Below are 22321 nucleotides of genomic sequence, written 5' to 3'. Positions count from 1 at the left end.
GAACAAGAAGAGACCCAGAATAGCAAAAACAATTCTAGGTAACAGAGACATGGCAGGGGGTATCACAATCCCCAACCTGCAACTATACTACAAAGCTACTGTGGTAAAAACAGCATGGTACTGGAAAAGAAACAGGCTTGAGGACCAGTGGAACAGATTAGAAGATGCAGAAACAATGCCAGACACACTCAGCCATCTCATCTTCGACAAAGGAGCCAAATGCCCTCACTGGAGGAAAGATAGCCTCTTTAATAAATGGTGCTGGAAAAATTGGGCTTCAACTTGCCAAAGATTAAAACTCAACCTATATCTCTCACCATGCACTAAACTAAAATCAAAATGGATTAAAGATCTAAATATTAAAATAGAAACTCTGAACCAGTTGGAACAGAGGTTAGGTAGAACCCTTGAAGACATCGGTGTAGGAAAAGATTTTATGAACAAAACTTCAGTTGCCCGTGAACTAGCACAAACAATCAACAAGTGGGATCTCTTCTTATTAAAAAGCTTCTGCACAGCAAGAGAAAGCACCAGCAGTGTGAAGAGACACCCCACAATGTGGGAAAAAATCTTCACCTGCTGTTCCTCAGGCAAAGGTCTACTATCTCGAATCTATAAAGAACTTAAAAAGATCAGACCTCCCAAATTTAAAGACCCAATCCAAAAATGGGCATCTGAAATGAACAGACATTTCTCACACAAAGAAGTAGAAATAGCAAATAAATACATGAAAAAATGTTCAACATCACTGGTCATTCAAGAGATGCAAATGAAAACAACGCTGAGATTCCACTTCACTCCAGAAAGAATGGCTGCTGTCATGAAATCAACCAATAACAAATGCTGGCCGGGCTGTGGGGAAAGAGGAACCCTGCTCCACTGCTGGTGGGAGTGTAGACTGATGCAACCACTGTGGAAATCAGTATGGAGATACCTCAAAGAACTAGCTCTGGAAGTCCCATTTGACCCCACTATTCCACTGCTGGGGATCTTCGCCAAAGAATTAAAAGAATCATACCACAGTGATATATGTGCACCCATGTTCATAGCAGCACAGTTTGTAATAGCTAAAACTTGGAAACAGCCCAAATGCCCATCAACTGGAGACTGGATAAAGAAAATGTGGGTTTTTTATAAAATGGAGTGCTACTCAGCCATAAAAAATGAGAAACTAGAGACATTTATAGCTAAGTGGATGAACATTGAAGCGATACTCTTAAGTGAAATAAATAGGACACACATGTGTAAATACCGAATAGTTTCTGTGGTGTGAGAAACTGAAAGTGTAAATAAGGACTAAATGTATAATAGGTAATGTGAAATAGGAAGAAAAGGGGCAAAGGGGAAGGAAGTGGGAGGGCTAGGGGAAAGGATAGAAGGGAATGGGATTAATATGAGAAAATGGAAAAATAGGAACAAAATCTTTGTCAATAGGGAGGACTGGAGGGGTTGAAGGGAGGGCTGGGCAAGGGTGAAAAATAAGAACCAAGAGAGAATATGTAAAGGTGCAAATTTCCAATGATGAATGTCATTATATTGTATACCTAAAATGTACCAATGATTAGAATGAATAATCGATAATGCAAAATAGGAAGAAAAGGTCCAAAGGGGTAGGGGTAGTGGGAGGGGCGGGGGAAAGGAAAGAAGGGAAAGGAAAAATGATGAGAAATGGAAAAAATGGAAATAAAGTCTTTGTAAATAGGGAAGGGTGGAGGGCGTGAAGGGAGGGCTAAGAATGGGGAAAAAATAAGAACCAAGATGCATTATGTAAAGGTACAATTCCCAATGAGAAATGTAACTGTGTTGTATACCTACAATGTACCAATAAAAGAATTTAATTTAAAAAAAAAAAGAATGAAGCAAAGGGATCTTTAGGCAAATTAAACAAAACTTGGAAGTATACCATCTAGGCTATCTTAGCAGAGCTGGAAAGGCATTTTGGGGGTTTCAAAGGTCAGGCTATACTTCATTAGACATCAGTATTTCTGAAGTAGAGAACACTAGGATGGTATGGGTTTGAGGGTTCAGGCATGGGAAACAAGATGTGACAGTTCAGAGTGCATGGTTTTGGGGGTCATAATACTCAGCGTTTTAATCCTGAAGTCCTTTTCCCAATAAACTCTAAGGACCTTTGAAGGCCAGGATTTTGTCTACTTTGTTCACTATTTTATCCTCAGTGCTTAGTGAAGTGCCTGACAGTAGATACAATAGAATAAATGAGTGAATGAACATGTTGAATTCAATCCCATTTTATAAACATTTATTGAACACCTTCCGTGAACTCTGGCATTCCAGTTATATCAATGAGTTCCTTAAGGGTACTGTGCCTGTCTGATCTCGATCTCTGCCTTAGAGCCTCACGTAGACTGTCTGGCCCAGGGCTGGTTCTATCTGTAGTAATTCCTTTCCTTCTGGTCTAAGGTTACCTTAAGACCCAGTAAATGTTTCCATAGGTTCACCCTAAACACATCCTGTGGCTACCAAGAAAAGGAAAATAGAGGCTGCAGGGATGGAAGGCTTCAGTAGAGCAAAAGGAGCAGGTGGTCATGCCCACAGTTTTTGCCCCAGAGCAAGGTGTGGTGCTCTAGGAGGCCAGTAGGCAATTTGAGTCATAAAGCTGGGAAATAATGGAATGGGAATGAGACCAATGCACAGCCCATTCTCAGAACCCTCTGCAGACTGCCCTGCATCTAAAGCAGTGGGCCTAAGTGCACGGAGGATGCTAGCCTAGAAAAAATGGAAACATAAGCTGTAAGACTTGCAGGTGGATGTTGCGGGGAAGATCTGGGTCTTATTTTTGGAGCACCCTGTCCTGCCCTCGGATGATCTGCCACATCTTTCCATATCTCCCCTCTGGTCAGGAGGACCCCTCTGACCACAGTATGAAGGGCTCCTCAGTCTCCCAGCCCCCAATTCCTGTAGGGCCTCTTCCTCCCTCCTCTCTTTCCTCCCTTGTCTTCCTCCAGAGCTTCCCTCGAGCCATAAAAATAAAATAAAACACAAACATCCACAGTCCAGGAGGAGGGCGTCAGACAGATAATGGGCATTTTATATCTTTTTATGACACTCCCCATAGGCAGCTCGGCAATCACAGCGCAATAAAGGCAGGCATGCAGCTTGCATAGTTAAACAACTGTCGGGTAATTAGGCACAGCAAACACACCACTGGGGAGGCCTCAGGACTGCCCTGGGATCTGTCTGCTGCCTGCCTCCCTGCCTGCCTGCCTGCCTGCCTGCCTGCTTGCCTACCTGCCTATGAGCAACCAAGTAGGTGCCAGACTCAGGCCTAGCACCAAAAGACCTGGTGGTACTGCTGGGGATAGACCACTGACAGCTGCCATATCCATACTAAGGCTTGTGTCTGGGCACACACTAGCCTACCTCCTCACACCCACACTAGCATTTCCTGAGCAGCCAGCCTGGACTTCCTCCCCCTCAGAGGGCCACTCCTCTCTTCCAAGTACAGCAACCTAGGGTCCCAGGAGAGCCCTACTTTAAGGGCTCACAGCAGGCACTGGCAGGGACTAGCTCTTTGGGTAGCTCTCAGCTTATCAAGTGACACAGGTAGGGGGCACATAAGCATGCAGACATGCTTACATGGACCCTCTACCTCTTGGAAATTGCAACTCAGTTCAGACCTGAATTAAAAATAAATTAGTTTTTAAAAAATAAATAAATAAACTAGTTTTTAAAGACACAGATGATATACACACACCATACACATATTCCTATCACTGTACATACCACTTCTATTGCATTTTCCCTCAATCTGCCTATTGACTCACTCATCTTCCTTACCAGACCAAGAGCCCTGTACTGATGGAGACCAAGTCAGATGCCTGTACACACAGGGCTTCGGTGAGTGACTGAATGTGAACACAGATGCCCAGGCCCAAGGCAAAGCACAAGCCACCTGCTACCTGAGGCTTAAGTCCACACTGATCTAAACCCAATCAAGAGAGAAAAGTTCTCACTAGAGCTGAGGACACTGTACCAAGTCCACACATCAACTGTTTCTTCTCTAGGGAATGAACCAGTAAAACTTAGAAATTACAGGGAACTGAAGCCTAACTACTGGAACAGAAGAAAGAAAAAAAAAGCCTTGCTACAGTCCCACTAGAAGACCAAGAAAGTCAAAGGTCCCATCGCTAAAACCTTCCAGATAGCTTTGAGGAGTCACTCAGGGAAAGTTACAGTATCCAAGTTCAAACCATTCTTCTCCCAAGAGAGCTGACCAAAGGCCAGGTCTGTTCTCAGGCAAGGTCCTTCCTGGCCACCACTCGGTGTCTGCCAAGACAACTGACAAAAGGGACCAAAAGCCAGAAAAGAGAGCTTGGGCTGCTCCATGCCACTAGGGTATTAAGGGACCCCTTCCTTCCATCCTCTAAAGAAGTAGGGAAACAACAAGCTTCTCCTCACCACATAATTCGTATGGTGAAGCTCAAAATCTAATGGCTTTCAGCTCTAGTCCAAGCCACCCCAAACCAGGTGCTCACTATCCAAACTCTTGTGTGTCCCTAACTCTTCTAGATGTGATCCCAGGCAATGCCCTGCTTCCCCTGAGCCCTCAACTTTTCCCAATGACATCCTGAAGTAGTCCTAAGGGTAGAGATCAAAGTCAGTAAAGGTAAATAGAAGGACTTCTTTCTTGCATTGGCTCACTTGCAGCTGGGAGCAAAAAGAGGAAACCTAAGTTACTATGAACAATCTCATAGTGGCAAAGGTAGGAGAGACCACAAGAGAAAGCGTCTCATCTAACTCCTTTACTTGTTGAAGGAGGAACAGAGGTCTCAAAGGTAGCAAGTGACCCAACACCAGAGCCCACATCTTTGTTTTCTAGCTTCAAGTCTGGTCCAAAGTTTTTTGTTCTGCACCATGAGAGACCTCTACAGACAAGGCCACTATTGCTCACCTCCAGTGCCTACAGTCAAGACCACAAATCCCATACAGACACCTCTCCCATATTCCCTTGTGTGAGCGCACATACATACACAACCACAGATGTGTTCAGGCCTGCCCAAATCTCCCCATGTGAGGAGAAATACTTCTTTAAATACATACAGGCACCCATATACATGACCACACCCTTTTACCTACAGATACCCATTTGTGTCACTTTCTAGAGACCTGGAGTATGAGGCCAATCCCTATTCTTCCCCAACACTGACTTTTACTGACCATACAACTAGTGATACTGTGTGTGTTTGCCTCCAGTTGACCAGACCAGACCACACCAAAGAAGCTGCCTTCAGGTGGTGTCTGCTACAGGACAAGTGACAGAGGGAAGCTCTAGAAGGATAGAAACTGGGTTTACATCCTCTAGGTCATGAGGCCTTGGGAAGGCTTCTTAACCTCTCTGAGTTTCTACTTCAGCACCCATATAGGGACAGGCCTCTTTCTTGCTGAGTAGCTGTGAGTACAAAATGCAATCATGTGTGTAAAGCATCCAGCACCAAGGCTGGCACCAACTGGGGTTTGGTGCATCAGGGCTCTAGTACTACTGATTCTGACAGACAGGCCCAGGCTGCCTTGGCAAGGTGACCTGCAGGCTGGCACATGAGACAGCAGAAAGTCTCCCTCACTTGTCCATCCTCTCCTGTGCAACTCCACCCAGTTTCCAGGGTCCTGAGTAGCAACAACAAAATCAAGTGAAGGAAAAGCAAAAACAAAACCCCAGAAAGAAGGCAAGGTAACTAAGTGCTCACTAATGCCTTGCCTCTCTCCCAAACTGTCCTTAGCTCTTTCATCTATGCATTCCACTAGCCGCTACTGATGTCCCTACTGCCCACTAGCTCTGTGAATTCAGAGAAGACCAGATCTAGTCTCTTTCCTCAGGTGGCTCATGGTTCCTCACAAGGACAGACCAGGTCGTGCACAGTAGCCAACAAGCATGGACTCTGGGCTATGCTAAGTCCTAATAACTAGCTCTCAGGGTTAGAGGATGGAATCTATGGTCAGAATGCCTCGTTTCAGTCAGGCAAACAGATCCCTCACATGCTCCACAGCGAGCCCAAAATCCAAGGACATCAGAGAAAGACAGAAGTAGCTCCTGATGAGACCAGTACTGAGACTGCCTCGCCTGACAGGGCACAGACTGAGCCGCAGCCAGAGAGAGGTGAGGCCTTTCCATAGCGTACACTGCAAGAACTCCAGGGTGAGGGCCACTTGCAGCAGCTCCAGGAAACCTCAGAGGAAAGAGTTCCCACTGCCTTGAGCTGATGCCCTCATCCACTCTTCCCACCTGTGGTCACACCCACCAGAGATTCAGACTAAGGCAGGCTGGCTCCAGTGACTGCAGGGACCAACACAGAGCACCAGCACTCTTCTAAGAACTTTACAGGCATGTTGTAATGAATGGATTCTTCCCACTGTACCTCCCACATTCTGCCATAAGGACAAAGGTATTCTGCCTAGCAGTCTCCAGCTACCCACAGCCAATATGCTGAGAGGCGGGGTGGTTGCTTCTTTTGCTGCTATCCCTAGCCCAGGAGATGTTCCCCGCCTTGCATAGCCCACTGTGGGTGTGACCTGAGAGGGGGTGTTTCCCTTACCGGCTCCCCCCTTCATTCTCTCTGCCTCCCTGGACACCATGCCATGAGCGGCTTTTCCTCTACCGGGCCCTCCCACCATGCTGTTTCTGCCTTAGACCCAGCCAATCATGGACTGTAACTGTGATCCAAAATAAATCTCTCCTCCTCTAAATTGTGGGTGTTGAGTATTTGTTCCAGCAACAAGGAAAGTGAATAAGGCAAGCAGCTTGGGCTGGCTCTGTTCTAGACATGGGAAAATGGCTCCTTCCTGCCCTTACTTGCTCTCACTCTGCTTTCCCTCTGGTCCAAAGGCATACATGGCTGGTCCACAACAGTAGCTTTAAAAACTTGAAAACTTCTGTTTGTAGTTCCCCAGTCCAGCAAGCTGATTTACCACTTCAGGGCTTTGTACCCACGGATTCCTGTGCCTGGATGCCAGGATGCCCCCACACCTCCATCTCCACAAAACTTCTCATCTTTCAAGGCTCAGTGCAAGTATTTCCTCACTGAAATTTTTCATGACTTTCTCTCCCACATCCCAGATAAAAATGTTTCCTCCTTCCTTTACTCTGGAAGCAACACAGCAAAGAGGTTTAGAGCATGGACTCTGGAGTCTACTGCCTAGATTCCAATACCTACTCCAAACACCTGTCAAAGGCCCACATCCTCTGTGTGCTTCAATTTTCTCATCTACAATGGTTAACAGTAGTTTCCAGAGCTGTATGAGAATGAAGTGTTAGTCCATATAAAGAATTTAGAGGAGCACCTACTTTTATTACTGTTATTAATTATCTTCACTTTCCTTATGAAGAAACTAAGGTTCACAGAAGGTATCTTGTCCAAGGTCGTACCAGGTAGGCACTGACCTAAGGTGAATGTGACTCCATACTCCACTTGTCAGCCAGGCCTGGTGACAGCAGCTGGAATCAAGGGCATGTTCCTCAATGTGTGCTGAGGGCAAGCCAGTCTAAGGGCACCATTAAGCTCATCCTCCTCAATTCTCACATGAGTTCTGACTAGGAGCCCTTACCTAGCTGCTGCCCACAGAGTCCTATGTGCTTACCTTGAGCCCCTGGATTTTTAACCCCTCTTCTTCCTGGTTACACAGTCATCTCATCTCTGTAACAGTACCAGGATAAGGGAAGGACAGGGGCACAGGGCAACTCTAGCAGTTGGGCATTATTTTTCTTGTTTTACAGAGGAGGATTCCAAGGCTCAAAGAAGTTAAGCAACTCTCCTGAAACTTCATCATTAGTAAATATAGCACTGAGATTCTGAATCTGCTGGATTCCAGAGCCTAGAGTCAGAGATTAGTCATTTTCTATAGGTCCCAAAAGGGGTTTTCTCCAGCTCACACACTGGAATCTGAGCCTGACTCATCTGGCTCCAGAACTCTTTTTCTTGCTTGTACTAATGGTCTCTGCCCTGTAAGCAACATCTCTATGTCTTCAAGGTCCAGTATACAATATGCACTGCCTGAACATGAAGGCTAAGTCTCACACACAGCCACACTACACTTCAGGTTTATGAAGATGGTACTGTAATTACTAAAACACAAAATCACTTAAAACCCAGCCAAAGCCACTTCAATTGTGTTTCCATTATATCTCTCTGTTACCATATACCCTAAACACAAGTTCTGCTAACTCCTGAAGGAGGAAAAGGATATCTGTGAAGTTTTCTGACACTACTAAGAGTTCTGCATGGTCTGCATGCATGCATGCCTTCCCACAAGCTCCCCAAAAGCACACTCTGGCACATTTCCCAAGGCACTTTCCTAATCCTTGGCAACACAGAGAAGTGTATTTTGTGTGGAATAACTGTCCAAAGGTCAACAGCAGCTACAGGAGGCACAGTTCCTTCTAGGACTCAACTCCCATGAATGCCAAGGGTCAGTGCAGTCTTCAGCAAAGAGGACTCAAATCTGGGCTGTGGAAGGAAGGAGTCAGGGAGGCGGGTTTCTGTCTTACCTTCCCTCACCTCCAACTCCTCCTCTGCCCAACTAAGACACACAGTCTGGGGAAAAGAGCTAGGATTAGTCTCTTCCTGGCTGTGTGACCATAGGCAAGGCAACTCTTTAAATTCACTTGTCTGGGAAATCCAGCAGAGGAACAGACTCTGGACCTTGCTAGTCTAGGCCTAGATTCAGTGTGGATTCAGTTAATGTTTGTCAATGCCTAGTGTATGCCAGGTCCAATGCTGGGCACTGGAAATACAGAGATGGGTGATATACAGACCTCAAGCAGCTCACAGTCTAGCGGAAACACTAATGGATAAGCATGTGATATGCTCAGTACAAAGTTCTGAAGTCACAGACAGGTAGAGGTGATTGACTCTGTATAGGTGGGAGAATGTCACAGGCAGCTTCACACAAAAGGGTTTTGAAGGATGAACAGGAGTTTTCCAAAAACACTAAAAGGGGGAAGGCAATGTAAACAAAGAGGACAACATAAGCAAAAGGAGGTGAAACAATCAAGTACATCTGGAAAACAACAAGAAGTTTGATGTGGCTAGAATGTTATGGAGGGATGGGAGATGTAGAGATAGGGATGCAGCCGTGAGCTAGATTATCTTGCTCAAGAGAAGACAGGGCACAGCTTTCAGTACCTACCCTCTTGGCTCCAGTGCTCTTCCTGTCGAAATGAGCACCCTCCAATCACACCCTTTCCCATGCCTTTGATTTAAGAGTTCCTCTCCTGGCCCTGACAGTAAGGCATTTCTGTCCCACAGATTATAACTCACTCTGGGCTATTATTCAGCTTCCCATCCCTGGCCCTGCTGCAGTTAGTCCAAACATAATATCCTTCATGCATATATTATCTGTCTCCCTATTATCTGGAATCATTTTGGAATTAAATTTCAGTCCTGCAATATTGGCTTCAGGAGCGGCGCGCTTTATGGGCTAGTCAAAGGTTAGAATACCAATCAAAATAACACTGCCGATGCAGCGAGACATTTTAATATTCCAAAACCCGGTAATTGTAAAAGGACATAATATTTTTTCCCTGATTACCCCAAAGGCAACACATGTTAACAAGGCGAGGGAAGGAGTGAAAGAAATTTCAGAGTTCAGACAGCTGTAAGACATATTTAAAGGAAAAGCCCAGGCTAGGCACTACACCATGGGGGCAGGGAGACGAGAAGAAAGAAGACATTCCCTGCAGCGCCAGCAGCCCCCACCTCCAAATCCAGCACATCTCTCTTCTATCTCTGGACTACCTCAAGAGCTGACTCCGAAGGGTAGATGTTACACAGGGTGGGATGAAAGGGGGGTCTGAGGTCTTGAGGCCCGGGTTCTAGTTTCAGCTTACAATTCAGCTCCATCTCCCAAGACTGGCCCCTCCAAGGACTTCAGCATTAAACACAGCAGCAAGTACCATAGGCTGTTCTCACACTCACCTTCTCCTTATCCCATGCCTGTGCCCCCACCTCTCCCTCATTTACGGTACTGCACTCTATGTGAGAGTTTTTTCCCAAAGACAGTCAGCGGTCCTGATCTACCTGGCCCACAGATCTAGGTCCCACCAGGACTCCAGCCCACAACTCTCCACTGCCCCATCAACAATGCTTTGCACTTTGGATGATGCCAAAGACCTGGCCTCCAGGTGCTGTCTGGTTCTGACCACTGAGAAGCCCTCAGTGCAAGCCCTCCAATTCCAAAACAAAACAAAATACTGTGCAAAGATTTTAGATATTCCTGCCTCTTTTGGGTTTTCATTTTTGTTTTGTTCTTGTTTTTCCAAATTAGCTTCTGAATAGCTCTAGTAGAGGGGCAATGTGGCCAGCACAGTACAGTCCCCAGTCTAGAAGGGTCCTAGCTTCCATCTAGCTGCCTATCACTTAAGCAGCTTTGTCCCCCTACTTCCCAAAAGATGACCTGACTAGCAAGTTTGGGTCCTCTTGTGCCTAATGGTTTCCCAGTTAGCTCAGCCCACTTGCTGAAGTCTCCAATCTGCATCATCCTGACCTGCTGGCCTATATACGGCCCCCAGCAAAGAACTTCATTAAGGCCAAGAATTTATTCCTCCATAAGCCCTTAATTTATTACTGTGCTGATTTGGACTCTGAATGCTCCAAGGTCAGGAAAAGTCGTACTCAACTGCAGACACCAACGCTCCCTTCAGCAGTTTCTCCTGCTGTTGCCTCCCACGGGAGAGAAGGAAGATAGAATATTTTGTGGAGAGACCCAAAAAGGTCTTCTCCTTACACTCTGTAACAACCGGTCCCAATCCTATCCCTTTCAGAGCAAGGCATGGAGTACAAATGACAAAGGAAAAGTGGAGCGGCAATCTTCATACCCTGGTACATATGGGTCTGTTCAATTCTAGGCAGCCACTATCCCTACAACTGCTGGGTAAGACTGGCTAAACCCTGTCTGCTAGGATTGACTCAGAATCCTCCTGAAGCTGCCTGCTTGTTTCCTCCAAAGCCCACCCAATCAGGCTGAGGCTTCAGAGAATTCTGGACGGTTTGTGAGTGTGTATACGTAGACTTGTATGGCTTGGACTGAATATGCATTACTTATACGTGCATATCAGCAGTCATGGGTTTGTATATCTAATGATGCATATATCTGTGCATACATAGTGGGTAAAACATATTTTATGTATGCATGTGTATATCCACATACATTCATAGGCAGGCCTCATCCAACCTTTCAGTTTCTCGATTCCTCATTTATAACATTCGTTCCCACACAACCTTAGCCACCCACTTCCCTGGCTGCACCTTGAAATCTGCCAATACCTAGAACAGCACCATCTCTGAAATCACTAGTTCAGACATCCTATTCCTTAACTGTAACCCTAATCCCTCTATCTGGCAGACTGAACTATACCCAATATAGTGACTCCTTGTCTTACTGGACCTTTTTCCTCTTTCAGTATCTATCAGGCCCCTGCTATCTTCTCTTTCCTCAACATCCAGCTTGGATCCCATAGTTCCTCTTGTCAAATGCTATCTTGACAATACCTTCAATTCCCTGTTCCCCTCTTCACAACTCCTTGAAGAAAACCTCCACCTTGGATCAATATAATATCTACTTTCTCCATACTCCCAGCCAGGCAGTTGAACTCTGAGAAAGAAAAGTCACACAACTGAACAGAATGGCTCCACTATGAATTAATGTCATCATCCTAACTGGGCCTATACTCAACATTGCCTATACTATACTTCTCAAGTCAGCTCACACACCTATTTACTAAAACTCTTACATCACCTAAAAACCTTCCCAGTCCTCCCTCATTAGCAATCAGCAAATGACTCACCTTCTACTTCATAGAGAAGAATAAAAGCAATTACGTAGGTACTGCCTCAACTTGCAAATACCAAATCTAAAAGCCCGCCTAGCCGATCTCTGCACCCATCTTCTGCCCTGTCTCAATGGATCAAGGGCTCCTCCTCCTGAAGACAGCCAATTTCAAGAATCTGGCTTCTCCCTCCCATTTCCTCACCTTTCCAATAATCTCCTTTACTGATTCCCTCTTTCTAGTGAACCTTCAATCTTTCTTTCTCTAACAGGTCCTATGAACAAGCACATATGTCTTCTATCTCAGAAAGCAAAATCTCCCTCGAACCCACACAGCTCTTGCCTTTTCTCTCTCCTTCAAAGTCACTTTTATGAAAAAGCTAACATTTCTCTATTTTATTTTCTCATTCACTCCTCAATTCATTCCTATTTGGCTTCTCCTTGCGCACCCAAAAGCTTTCACTAAGGTCACTGAGGTCCTTGTTACTAAGTTTAGTGCCTTACCCTTTACATTATCGTGTGGCAGCCTTCGAACTGACCACTCCTCTTGTTCTGAAAACACTTTCGTTACCCAGGTTCTAGGACTCCACACTCCCAGTGTCTCTCTTTTATCATTCTGTATTCTTTTTCTATTTCTTTACCATGAAGAGTCAGGAAAAACTAAATTTCAGTTCCGGGTCTGCCATATACTAGTGTGAAAACATTGAGCCTTGGTTTTCCATTGTTGCTGTTTTTGTTGTTGTTGTTTTTGAGACAAGGTCCTACTATGTTGACCACCCTAGCCCCAAACTTGAGATCCTCTTGCCTCAGCCTCCTGACCAGCTAGGATTACAGGTGTGGGTCACCACACCCGGCCAATGCCTCAGTTTCTCAACCTTAAAACAAGAAAAATAATAGCACCTACTGCAGAGTTTAGATAATGTATGCACAGTGTCTAGCACAGTGCTGTCCAATACCAATATAATGTGAGTTGGACATGAAATTTGAAATTTTCTAACAGCCAACATGTAATCAATATGTAATCAATACAAAAATTATGACATATTTTGCATTTTTTCATACGAAGTCTTTAAAACCTGATATGACTTTATAGCACACCTCAAGTGGGAGACTAAATCTTCATCAGAAATAATCTGAAAAAAAAAAAAAAGAAATAATCTGTACTTAGATTTTATGCAATTAATAGTTTAAAATATAAAAGTTTTGGTTTTAAATTTAAATTTAAAGAAAATTTAAAATGTGTCCCTCCATCATACTAGCTACACTTCAAGTAATCTATTGCCAAGGGTACTAGACGAAAGTATAGAGGACAATACAGGTGCTATGATTGAATATTTGTCCCCTCCAAACTTCATGTTGAAATTTAATTGCCATTCTAACAGTACAGAGAGGTGGGGCATTAAAGAGGTAATTAGGGGATGGGGCACTGATGAATGGATTAATGCTATTCTTACAAGAATGGGCTAGCTATGAAAGGATGGAGTTTCACCCTCTTTCCCTCTCTGTCGCACGTGCTACCTTGCCACGAGAAGCCTTCTACCACATTGATTTAGCAAGGTCATCATATGTGGTCCCCAGAAGTAGGATGCCCTATGAGCCAAATAAACTTCTATTGCTTATAGTTTATGCAGTCTTTGGTATCTTGTTACAACAGCAAAAAACAAACCAAGATGACAGGCCCAGCACACAGTATATAATCAATAAATAAAAAACTATTATTATTATTATTACCATTGGTGACCACTCTTTCTTCTCCATTTCTGACTTTTCTTCCTCTATCAAATGTTGCTCAGTGTTCCATTCTAGGTTTTCTTTTCTTCGCACCCTACAAGCTCTCCTTTAGCAATGTCATTCACTTCCATGCATTCACTATCACTCACACACCAATAATTCCCCCAAATCGATGCTTCTTATCTACACTTCATCCCTGAGGCCCAGACCTATCTACTCAACTACTTCCTCAATACCTTCACAAGGATGTCTCAGAGGCATCTAACTTAACATGCCCCACAAGACATTCATCTTCTCTTCTAATCCTACAGCTTCTCCTTCTTCCACTATTTCAGTAAATTCTTCCCAATTAACTTAGTTGCTCAAATCATAAACTCTGTAATCATCATGGTCTCGTTCTTCAAACCCGACCCTCACAGCCAAACAATCACCACTTCCTGTTTATCATACAGTCTGTTGCTAAACATTCATTTTGAATGAGCAGATTTATTCCAATGTAACTGATGTATTAGAGAATAATCCAAGGGAATGTAACTTTTGAATTTGCTTATGTATCATTTTGTCCACCAGATATACTAGAGAAACACAGGAAACTATACCCAGCTGGCAGAGCTGTGCCAAAACATACAAAACGTGCATATGCACTCCTACCAGTCATGGAGATCACCACATGTGATACAGGCCACACCCATCTGGTTACAACTTTCCTTCTGATTTCACACAATTTTCTTCCATCACTTCAATAACTAATAAGCTATGATCGTTCTTATGACCATTTTTATGAACGAACTTGTGATCTTTTTCAAGGTAAAGTGCTGGGGCATTTATTTATGTTTTTCTTAACCACTTAACATGTAAAACTATTACATTCTTATCCTTTTTATTTTTAAACATGTCGCTGATAAAGTTTTTGAATGTTATACTCCTAACTACATTTTTATTGTAAGACTTTCCACAGCACGCAATTTTAAGAAACCTATAAGTTGCATTATAGCAAAACTGACCATACCATTCAACATTCTAGAATCAGTCCATTTCTCTACCTTCCACACTGCTATCAGCTTAATCCAAGTAATTATCATCTTCCACCTGGACTATAGCATTGGTCTAATTCTCAACGAGGGACAGTACTTCCACCACCCTCCTCCAGCTAATCCATTAGAAATGTATGTGCAGAGGGGAGAGGAATCATTTTTGGTATAAAATGATTCACAGAGGGGCAATGAATGGGCTGGGGATGCTACAGATTCAGCAGTGTCACCCATCTAATGATCTGTCCTACCCAAAAATGTTAAATGCACCCCCATTAAGAAAAACCAGTAACTAGTCTCCCAAGTCTGCTCTAAACTCTCTCTATACTGCAGAAAGAGCTTTTTGAAAATGCAAATCAGATGGTGCCTCTCCTATGTCTAATGCCCTTTAATAGCTTCCCTTGGCCCTAAAGATAAAGGTCAAAATCAAAGTGTGGTCTACAAGTTCCTGCCTTTCCCTCTGACTTCATCTCATGCCACTCTTCTCTTCCATACTCACTGTCCTTTAGGCAGTCATTCACTTAACAAATACTAATTAAATATCTGTGTTCTGGGATCCATTCAAAGTGATCAGGATAGAACAATGAACAAAAGACAAAATTCTATCTCTGGCTTCTATGAAGCTGCCAGGCTTCTCTTCACCTCAAGGCCTCCCACATACTATTTCCTGTGCTTAGCCAACACCTCCTTCAGATTTCAGCTTGTACATCCTTCCTCAGGAAACTATTCTCTGACTCCACCCCACTAAATTATTATACAATCCATGACTGAACTATTCAGTGTTACTCAATGCAATCAAAATTATTTGTTCAATATCTATCTTTTCTGATATATCCCCAGGACCTAGCACAGTACCTGGCACCCAGAAGGCATTCCAGAATATGTTTATTGATGAAGATATATATATTTATAAATATATATTTATATGTGCATGTCTTTACACCTTATGAATATGTACATATAAGTACATTCACGTCTGTCATTCATCTTTCCAAATATTTATGCAGGTGGCTACGTTTATGTGACTACACAAAGCTATATGTAATGACATATACATAAAATCTGAAGTATACTTACTTGGGGGTATTCACTCAGGAGTACCCCTGTGTATGGACATGTGCCTGTGTGTGCATGCACGTGTACAGTGAGCATGCATGTGTGTTCTTCAGTGACAGCTCTGACCTCCTGGAGGGAGCTAGAAGCAGGGCCCCAAGTCTTCTTTAAGCTGACAGCTCAATAAAAGTCTAAGATCATTCGATGGCATTCCAAATGTCAGCAAACATTGGCTTGCTGCACTCTGCTAGAGGGGAAGTAGGTAGAGGTAGGAGATATGGAAACCTGGCTGTTGAAAAGCTGCTCTTTCCCAATGCAGCCCATACCACTTTTGGAGAAGAGAGGGCAGCTCAAGGTCAAAATGTTGCCTCTTCTCAGTTTAGAGGCCTTAGAAAATTCGATGCTGAGTTCAGTCACAGTTGCTCACTGAGCTAGAACACCTAGAACATGAGGTGGCTGGAGGGCAGAGAAGAAGGAATTACACCCCTTGTTTTCCCCAGATCTGCTTGGCTCATCTCATGGGAAGAAATCACAAAGGCCAACTGGGAATAGAGTCCTCTGTTTCCCCTTGTATCCATTCTCTCCCTCTATAACTCGGCACTCTGGCACAGAACCAAGTTAAAGAGGCTTGGGATAGCCTCCCTCCACCTTTACAGACCCAATGGCACTAAGGTGGCCATGAGCAGCAATGTTACCACATTGGTCAGCTGTTCTCCTGCTTTTCTGCCAAGGAACTTAGAGGCAGAGAGCTAGCCATACACCAGAAAGTCTAGTGAACTTCACAGAGTAATTGTTCATGGTCAGCGCCTGCCTCGCCTGGCCGGGCCTTCACATTGCATTTGCTGAGGCCAACAAGCAGCCTCAGATGAGCTCTGACAGCTAGCATACTGTCTTCCAGGAGTAAATGCCCAGCCATACAGGCACACTTATCCCGACCCAGGCCCACCTGGGAGAGCCTCTGTGGAGCTGGTCCTCAAAGATGAAGCAGAAAGCCAGCAATTACAGTATTCACTGCACACTGCAGTATTCACTGCACCAATATTCACTGGTCTAATGGGACACAGAGAGGAATAGTCTCTGCTCCACACGGACAGGTCCAGAAGGAAACACACATGGACTTAAGTTCCAACTGCTTTAACTGATATCCCATATGCCAAAGAACCTCCAGGCAAGAGAAGCTCAGCAGCAGTGATACCTGAATTAATCTTCAAGGAGAGGGAATATGCCTGATGAAGACGACTGGGGGACATTTCAGGAAGAGGGAAGGCTACAGGCCAGGCCCCAAAGGCATGACAAACCCTAGCCTGCTCAGCCAAAAATAAGAAGTAGTAAGTGGCAGTATCTCAGCTGCACAGGAGATCAGTAGGAGAGGCGAGTGGGGGCCAAAGTATACAAAGAAGGCAGAGTGCAAAGGACCTGAACACTGGGAGAAAGCAAAGGAGCTCATAAATGCTCCCACAAAGCATGGGACCAAGTCCACAGCCATTCTCAGTGTGGAACAAACTTACAACACCTTCTCTTCCACTGTTCTTCCGCATGATCACTTAGCTTCAGCTACACATACCAAAAGCACACTGCTCTCCCTGCCTAGAAAGCATTCTCTCCTTGTATCTATATGCCACCTTCTTTGATTAGACAGTTTATGACCCAAATCCTCACAATATCTAGGCTGACCCTCCAATGGCCTCTTTTATTCTGAGCCTTCTGGGAACCACCATCCTAAACCACAATGTGTTCTCTCTTCTCCAAGCTTCCCAGGAGTCCCTAAGCTGACTGGTGATGTGAGGCTCCTGAGGCTGCTCCTGAGGCTGCTCCAGGGCTATTGTTGTTTTATCAGAATTATTTATGGAGGTCAGTCTCCTAGTGGACTGGGCCTCCAGGAGTAAGGATCTCTCCAAAGCAGGGATTCAAGGAATCTGTTCCTACATACCCTTTCTTCTATTTACCTAGGAAGTACAGCAAAACACTAGTTTTCTGAATGGTTCATTCTGTACTAAGACCACTATTCTAGCTATAGAGGGTCCTTCCCATCACAGGGGAATTGGCCTCAGTGCCAATTCTCCAAGTCCTTAGTGCTACTGCATTAGAGCCAGTCTCCTTCTGGTGCCAAGGGAACTGGGCTCTAGTTTCTGTGGCCCTTCCTGACAGAAACAAGGTCTGCTGGGGCTAGGTGGAGCCAAAATAAGCCTGAATGAGCTCCTCATCCCATCTAGAAGGAGATACCAGGGCCAGTCAGAAGGCTCAGAGGCCAAACATAGGAGGACTTAAAAAAGAATACTTTCAGAGGTTCAGCCAGTAACACATTTCTCCTAGCAACAAAATATTACAGCTCAGAGATTCATATCTGATTGACAGCCATGGAAAATCCCCTTAACTAGGACTTCTGTGTAGGTCTGGGGGACATCAATGAGGGCAGTGTCACATTCCACTCAGCAGCCTGATCCCCAGGAAGCTCCCCATTCCCAAAAATAACTATAACATTTTAGTGTATATTGGCTAGGGAAGAGGAAGAAGAGATGTTGAAAAAAGAGGAAAAAAATAAAAAAGAAAGACAACCAAGATGGGAGGGGATCTCTGAGGCATAGGAGAAGCAGAGAAAGGCCCTGGGTGGGCCTCAGACAGTACCTTTTTCAGATTAATCCACTGCTTGAAGTAATCTGCCACTGGCAAGCCCAAGTACTGGCACTGGCCTGGGAGCCTACAAGAAAAGGAAGAAAGAACAAGTTAGGCACACACATGTCCCCACATGTATAGAGTCTTAAACTAGAGCATCCAATAAAGACTCCAGGACAAAGGGACCTCAAAGACCCCAACCCATTAACCACTGATCCCACCACATTCAAGAAAGGGATCCCACCTCCTGCACCAGAGACACCAGGCGCCAGAACAAGCCCTCAGATCCAAACCTGAGTGCTTAGAGATGCTGCTGAAAATAATACCAGCAGCCATTATTTTCTAATGGCCTACAGTAAGCTAAGTACCTTACTTATGTTTTTCATATTTAATCTTCAAAACAACGCTGTATGTACACTCACAATGTACACTATTGTGTACATCTCACAGACAAGAAAATGAGACTCAGAGACCTCATCTGAGGTCCCATAGCTAAAAAACGGGGAGTGCCAAAAACTGAACTCAATTCTGTCTGACTCCAAAGCCCAGGTTCTTTCCAGCACCCCAATCTGCTGTCCTTTTATCAACAGCACAGAAGCAGAAATGCAAGACAGGAGGTGAGAAAGAATACATAATAAAGAGATGGATGGGCAGGGTCTCAGTTCACCTTTAAGCTTCCAGCTGTGGGCTTATCTCAGAATTTAAAAAAATAAAAAAGGACTATGCAGAGAGATAGGAAGAGGTTAGAATTTAAATCAAAGGTTTGTTATTGTTTCTTCCTTTAAATTACAATTTACCAGCTCCCTCCCCCTCTAGCTGATATGTTGTTTTGCCCACACAAATCAATTCAACCAAAAATGTCTGTCCAACAAGGTCAGGAACTTAGGGTTCAAAAAATAAGATTTAATCACGTAAAGAACTCAGTGTGTTCAGAAGAACAGAAGGTGAAAGAAAAAAGCAGCACTAAGCTGGAGATGTGGAAAGGTGGAAGAGGAAAGATCAGGGTGTTTTCTTCCTAAGAGAAGTGGCCAGGGCAATGCCAAGCCTCTGAGCAGTTGTGATTTACCAAGACTGTTCTGCAGGCAGCAAAAACAACACAGTGAAAAAGCAAAGTGGTAGCCAGGAGACGAGAGATAGTAGCAGTAGAGACAGTGATAAGAAACATGTAAGAGCTGTTAAAGAGGACCTGGTGACCTAATGGGAGGTGAGGCCTGCTATAATTTGAATTTTGACTCTCAACCAAAGACCTGTGTGTTAAAGGCTTGGTCTCCAGCCTGTGGCACTAGTGGGAGGTGGTGGAACCTTCAGGAGGTGGGGCCTACTTGGAAGAAGTCGAGCCACTGGAGGTATGCCAGAGAAGGGGACACTGGGACCCTTGCCCCTTTCTCTCTCTCTCACCAGCCTCCATGAGGTAAACAGGCCACTCCTGCCATAACACAGGCCCAAAACGACAGGGCCAAGTTATCATGGACTAAAACCTCTGAAACTATGAATCAAAATAAACCCTTCTTCCTGAATTACCTCAGGAACTTTGTCACGGTAACAGAAAGCTGAGTCACACAGAGCCCAATACAGAAAAGCTGCACAGCCCATGTCAAAGGTTTATGCCTTGGCTAGTGCTATGGTTTGAATGTGTCCCCTAAAGCCCATGTGTTGAAAACTTAATCCCTAATGCAACAGTGTTGAGAGGTGGGACCTTTAAGAGGTAGTTAGGGTTAATGTCTCACAAGAGTTATAGAGGGAGTGGATTCCTGATAAGAGAATAGTCCGAGCCCTTTGGTACCTCCCTTCCTCTCTCTCTCTCCTCCCCCTGAACTCCTGTCCTTCCTGCCTTCCACAACGGGATGACATAGCAAGAAGGCTGTTGCTAAATACAGGCCTCTTCACCTTGGACTTCCCAGCATCTATAAGTGTGAGAAATAAATCTCTGGTCTTTATAAATTTCCCAGTCTCACCAGACATGGTAGAAGATACCTGTGATCCCAGCACTTAGGAGGCTGAGGAAGGAGGATTACTATAAATCTTGAGTTCAAGGCCAGCCTAGACACAGAGAGAGCCTGTCTCAAAAAACCAAATAATAAATAAATTATCCACTCTCAGGTATTCTATTACAGTAGCACAAAATAGATTAAGACAGCTAGCTTCATTCTACTTACTGAGATAGACACAAAGGAGGTAGTGCCAAAGAGAATATGCTTGACCCCAGAGAGGCTGTACTTGGTCAATTTTGTCACTGGTTTTAAATTTTCTGCATACAGCGTACCCATTACTGTCCAAACTGGAGTAGACTCTTCCCACTGCTCCACCCTTAGTAAACCCTGGAATGGCACAGGAGTTTGGGAGTGTAGTTTTAGCTAAGTACCTGATCTTGGGAAGCACTCAATGTCTACTGAGTCTGAGATGCCTAGGAGACATCTGGCCGTAGAATTTGATGCCTAGAAAGCACCTAGATATCTGATTTCAAAAAGAGAGCTTAACTAGGGATATAGAATGCTGAACCATTAATGTAATTTAAGTAAATTTAAAGCCATGAGAGGTGAGGTGGGCAGGGGGTCCATGCCAATGTCTTGTACATTTTACTGAGCTAAAATGAAACCATCTCTACCAAACCATCACCACACATAAGCAGCAGCCCATTCTACATTTTTACTCAATTTTAGAATATCCTTTTTTAAACACTAAATGAAAACCTGTCTCCCTATAACTCTATAGAGTCTGAGGTATATGTCTTGAGAAATTACAGAGAACAAGACTTTTATCTCTTGGGGAACTCTTCCAAGATCTGAGAACCTAGAAAGCTTCTCACTGAGTCTCCTTGCCTGCACCATCTACCCTTATCTCCTTCCCCAGTTCCTCAGGAGACCATATACATCAGGGCTCACCCAACTCACCCCAATTCCTGGAAGGCAGGCCCTGGACATTTAAAAGGTATCAGACACTCAAGGTCACATGCTCTTTTGATCCCACTTCATATGCCCTAAACAGTGGAACCATGCTTCCCTTTCCTGTAATATAGAGAACAATTTTTTAAGCTTAAAATTAGGTCATTAGTATCAAATGTCATAGAGTGGTCACACAAAATGAAAGCTGAGAAAACTCCACTGGACTTGGTAATGAGGTCACAGGAGATCTTGGTAAGAAGGGTGTCAGTAGGCAGGATAGTGGAGGGCAGAGGCAGCCTGCAAAGTGCTAAAAAATGAATGAGGCCTGAGCACGCCCTAACGAGGTCCTGAGTCACGCGGAAGACACGGAATCACCCCGCTGCAGACAGGCAGCCACCTGATTCCACACTACAAAGACGCAGAGGACACCAGACCACCAGACCAAGGTGCTGAGTCCCACTGTTCCCGGCCCAGAGGTAGGGGCTTCTCATCCGTCGTCCCACTGCTTCTGGTCCAGAGGAAGGGGCTTCCCGGTCACCATTCCTCCCACTGCTCCCAGCCCAGAGGAAAGGGCTTTTGGGCCACCTTCTGTCCTGCTGCTCCTGGCCCAGAGGAAGGGGCTTCCAGGCAACCATCCCTCCCACCACTCCCGGCCCACAGGGAGGGGCTTCTGAGCCACCATCCCACTGCTCCTGGTCCAGAGGAAGGGGTTTCCCCGCCACCATCCCTCCAGCTGCTCCCAGCCCACAGGAAAGGGCTTTTGGGTCACCATCCCTACCGCTGCTCCCGGCCCCTGTCCCACCTCTCCCAGCTCAGAGGAGGTAATCTGTGCAGGCGCTAACAGCCCCCTGCCCCAGTCGAAATGAGAAAACACGTAAATAAGTCTCAAAACCAGACTTCCAGATCACCTACAGTAACCACAAAGGGAAATGAGATGGAACACTCTGATACTCAACCACCTGGACCCACTGAACTGGCAACAAAAGGGGATCTGGAAAAAATGAAATCAGAAATAACTTCTCAGATAACAGGAGAAATTGTGCCCCTAGTGCAAGACATGATTAATAAATCTAGAGAGGATCTCAGGAACATGATGGAATCCCAACATAAGAAACAAATGGAATCCATAAAACAGATGCAAATAGATATCCAGGACATGAAAAACTCCATTGAAAGTCTACACAGCAGAATGAGCCAATGTGAGGACAGAATTTCAGATACAGAAGATAGGAT

The 22321-nt window shown here is 44.7% G+C and overlaps 1 protein-coding gene across 46 annotated transcripts in view; it reads right to left on the bottom strand.

Moving 5' to 3' along the window:
- The window catches only part of Eri3 (ERI1 exoribonuclease family member 3), a 139846-nt gene that overhangs the window by 46929 nt on the left and 70596 nt on the right, over window positions 1-22321 (bottom strand). For 21 of the 46 annotated variants that reach the window (XM_087214802.1, XM_087214800.1, XM_087214790.1 and 18 more), the window contains one exon: window positions 18219-18291. In XM_087214802.1, coding sequence (XP_087070928.1) covers window positions 18219-18291 — 73 coding nt within the window. Of the gene's footprint in view, window positions 1-11501; window positions 11605-12876; window positions 12912-18218; window positions 18292-22321 lie in introns of all 46 variants that reach the window. The other 25 variants (XM_021250769.2, XM_021250772.2, XM_087214796.1 and 22 more) reach the window with 2 other exon arrangements.

The sequence above is a fragment of the Heterocephalus glaber genome, unplaced genomic scaffold (assembly GCF_053883595.1).
Source record: "Heterocephalus glaber isolate CG9 unplaced genomic scaffold, H.glaber_assembly_v1.0 deba00001451, whole genome shotgun sequence".
NCBI classification, from domain to species: Eukaryota; Metazoa; Chordata; class Mammalia; order Rodentia; family Bathyergidae; genus Heterocephalus; species Heterocephalus glaber.
The sequence above is the reverse complement of the archived record's forward strand: the minus strand, read 5'-3'. Positions and strand labels throughout refer to the sequence as shown.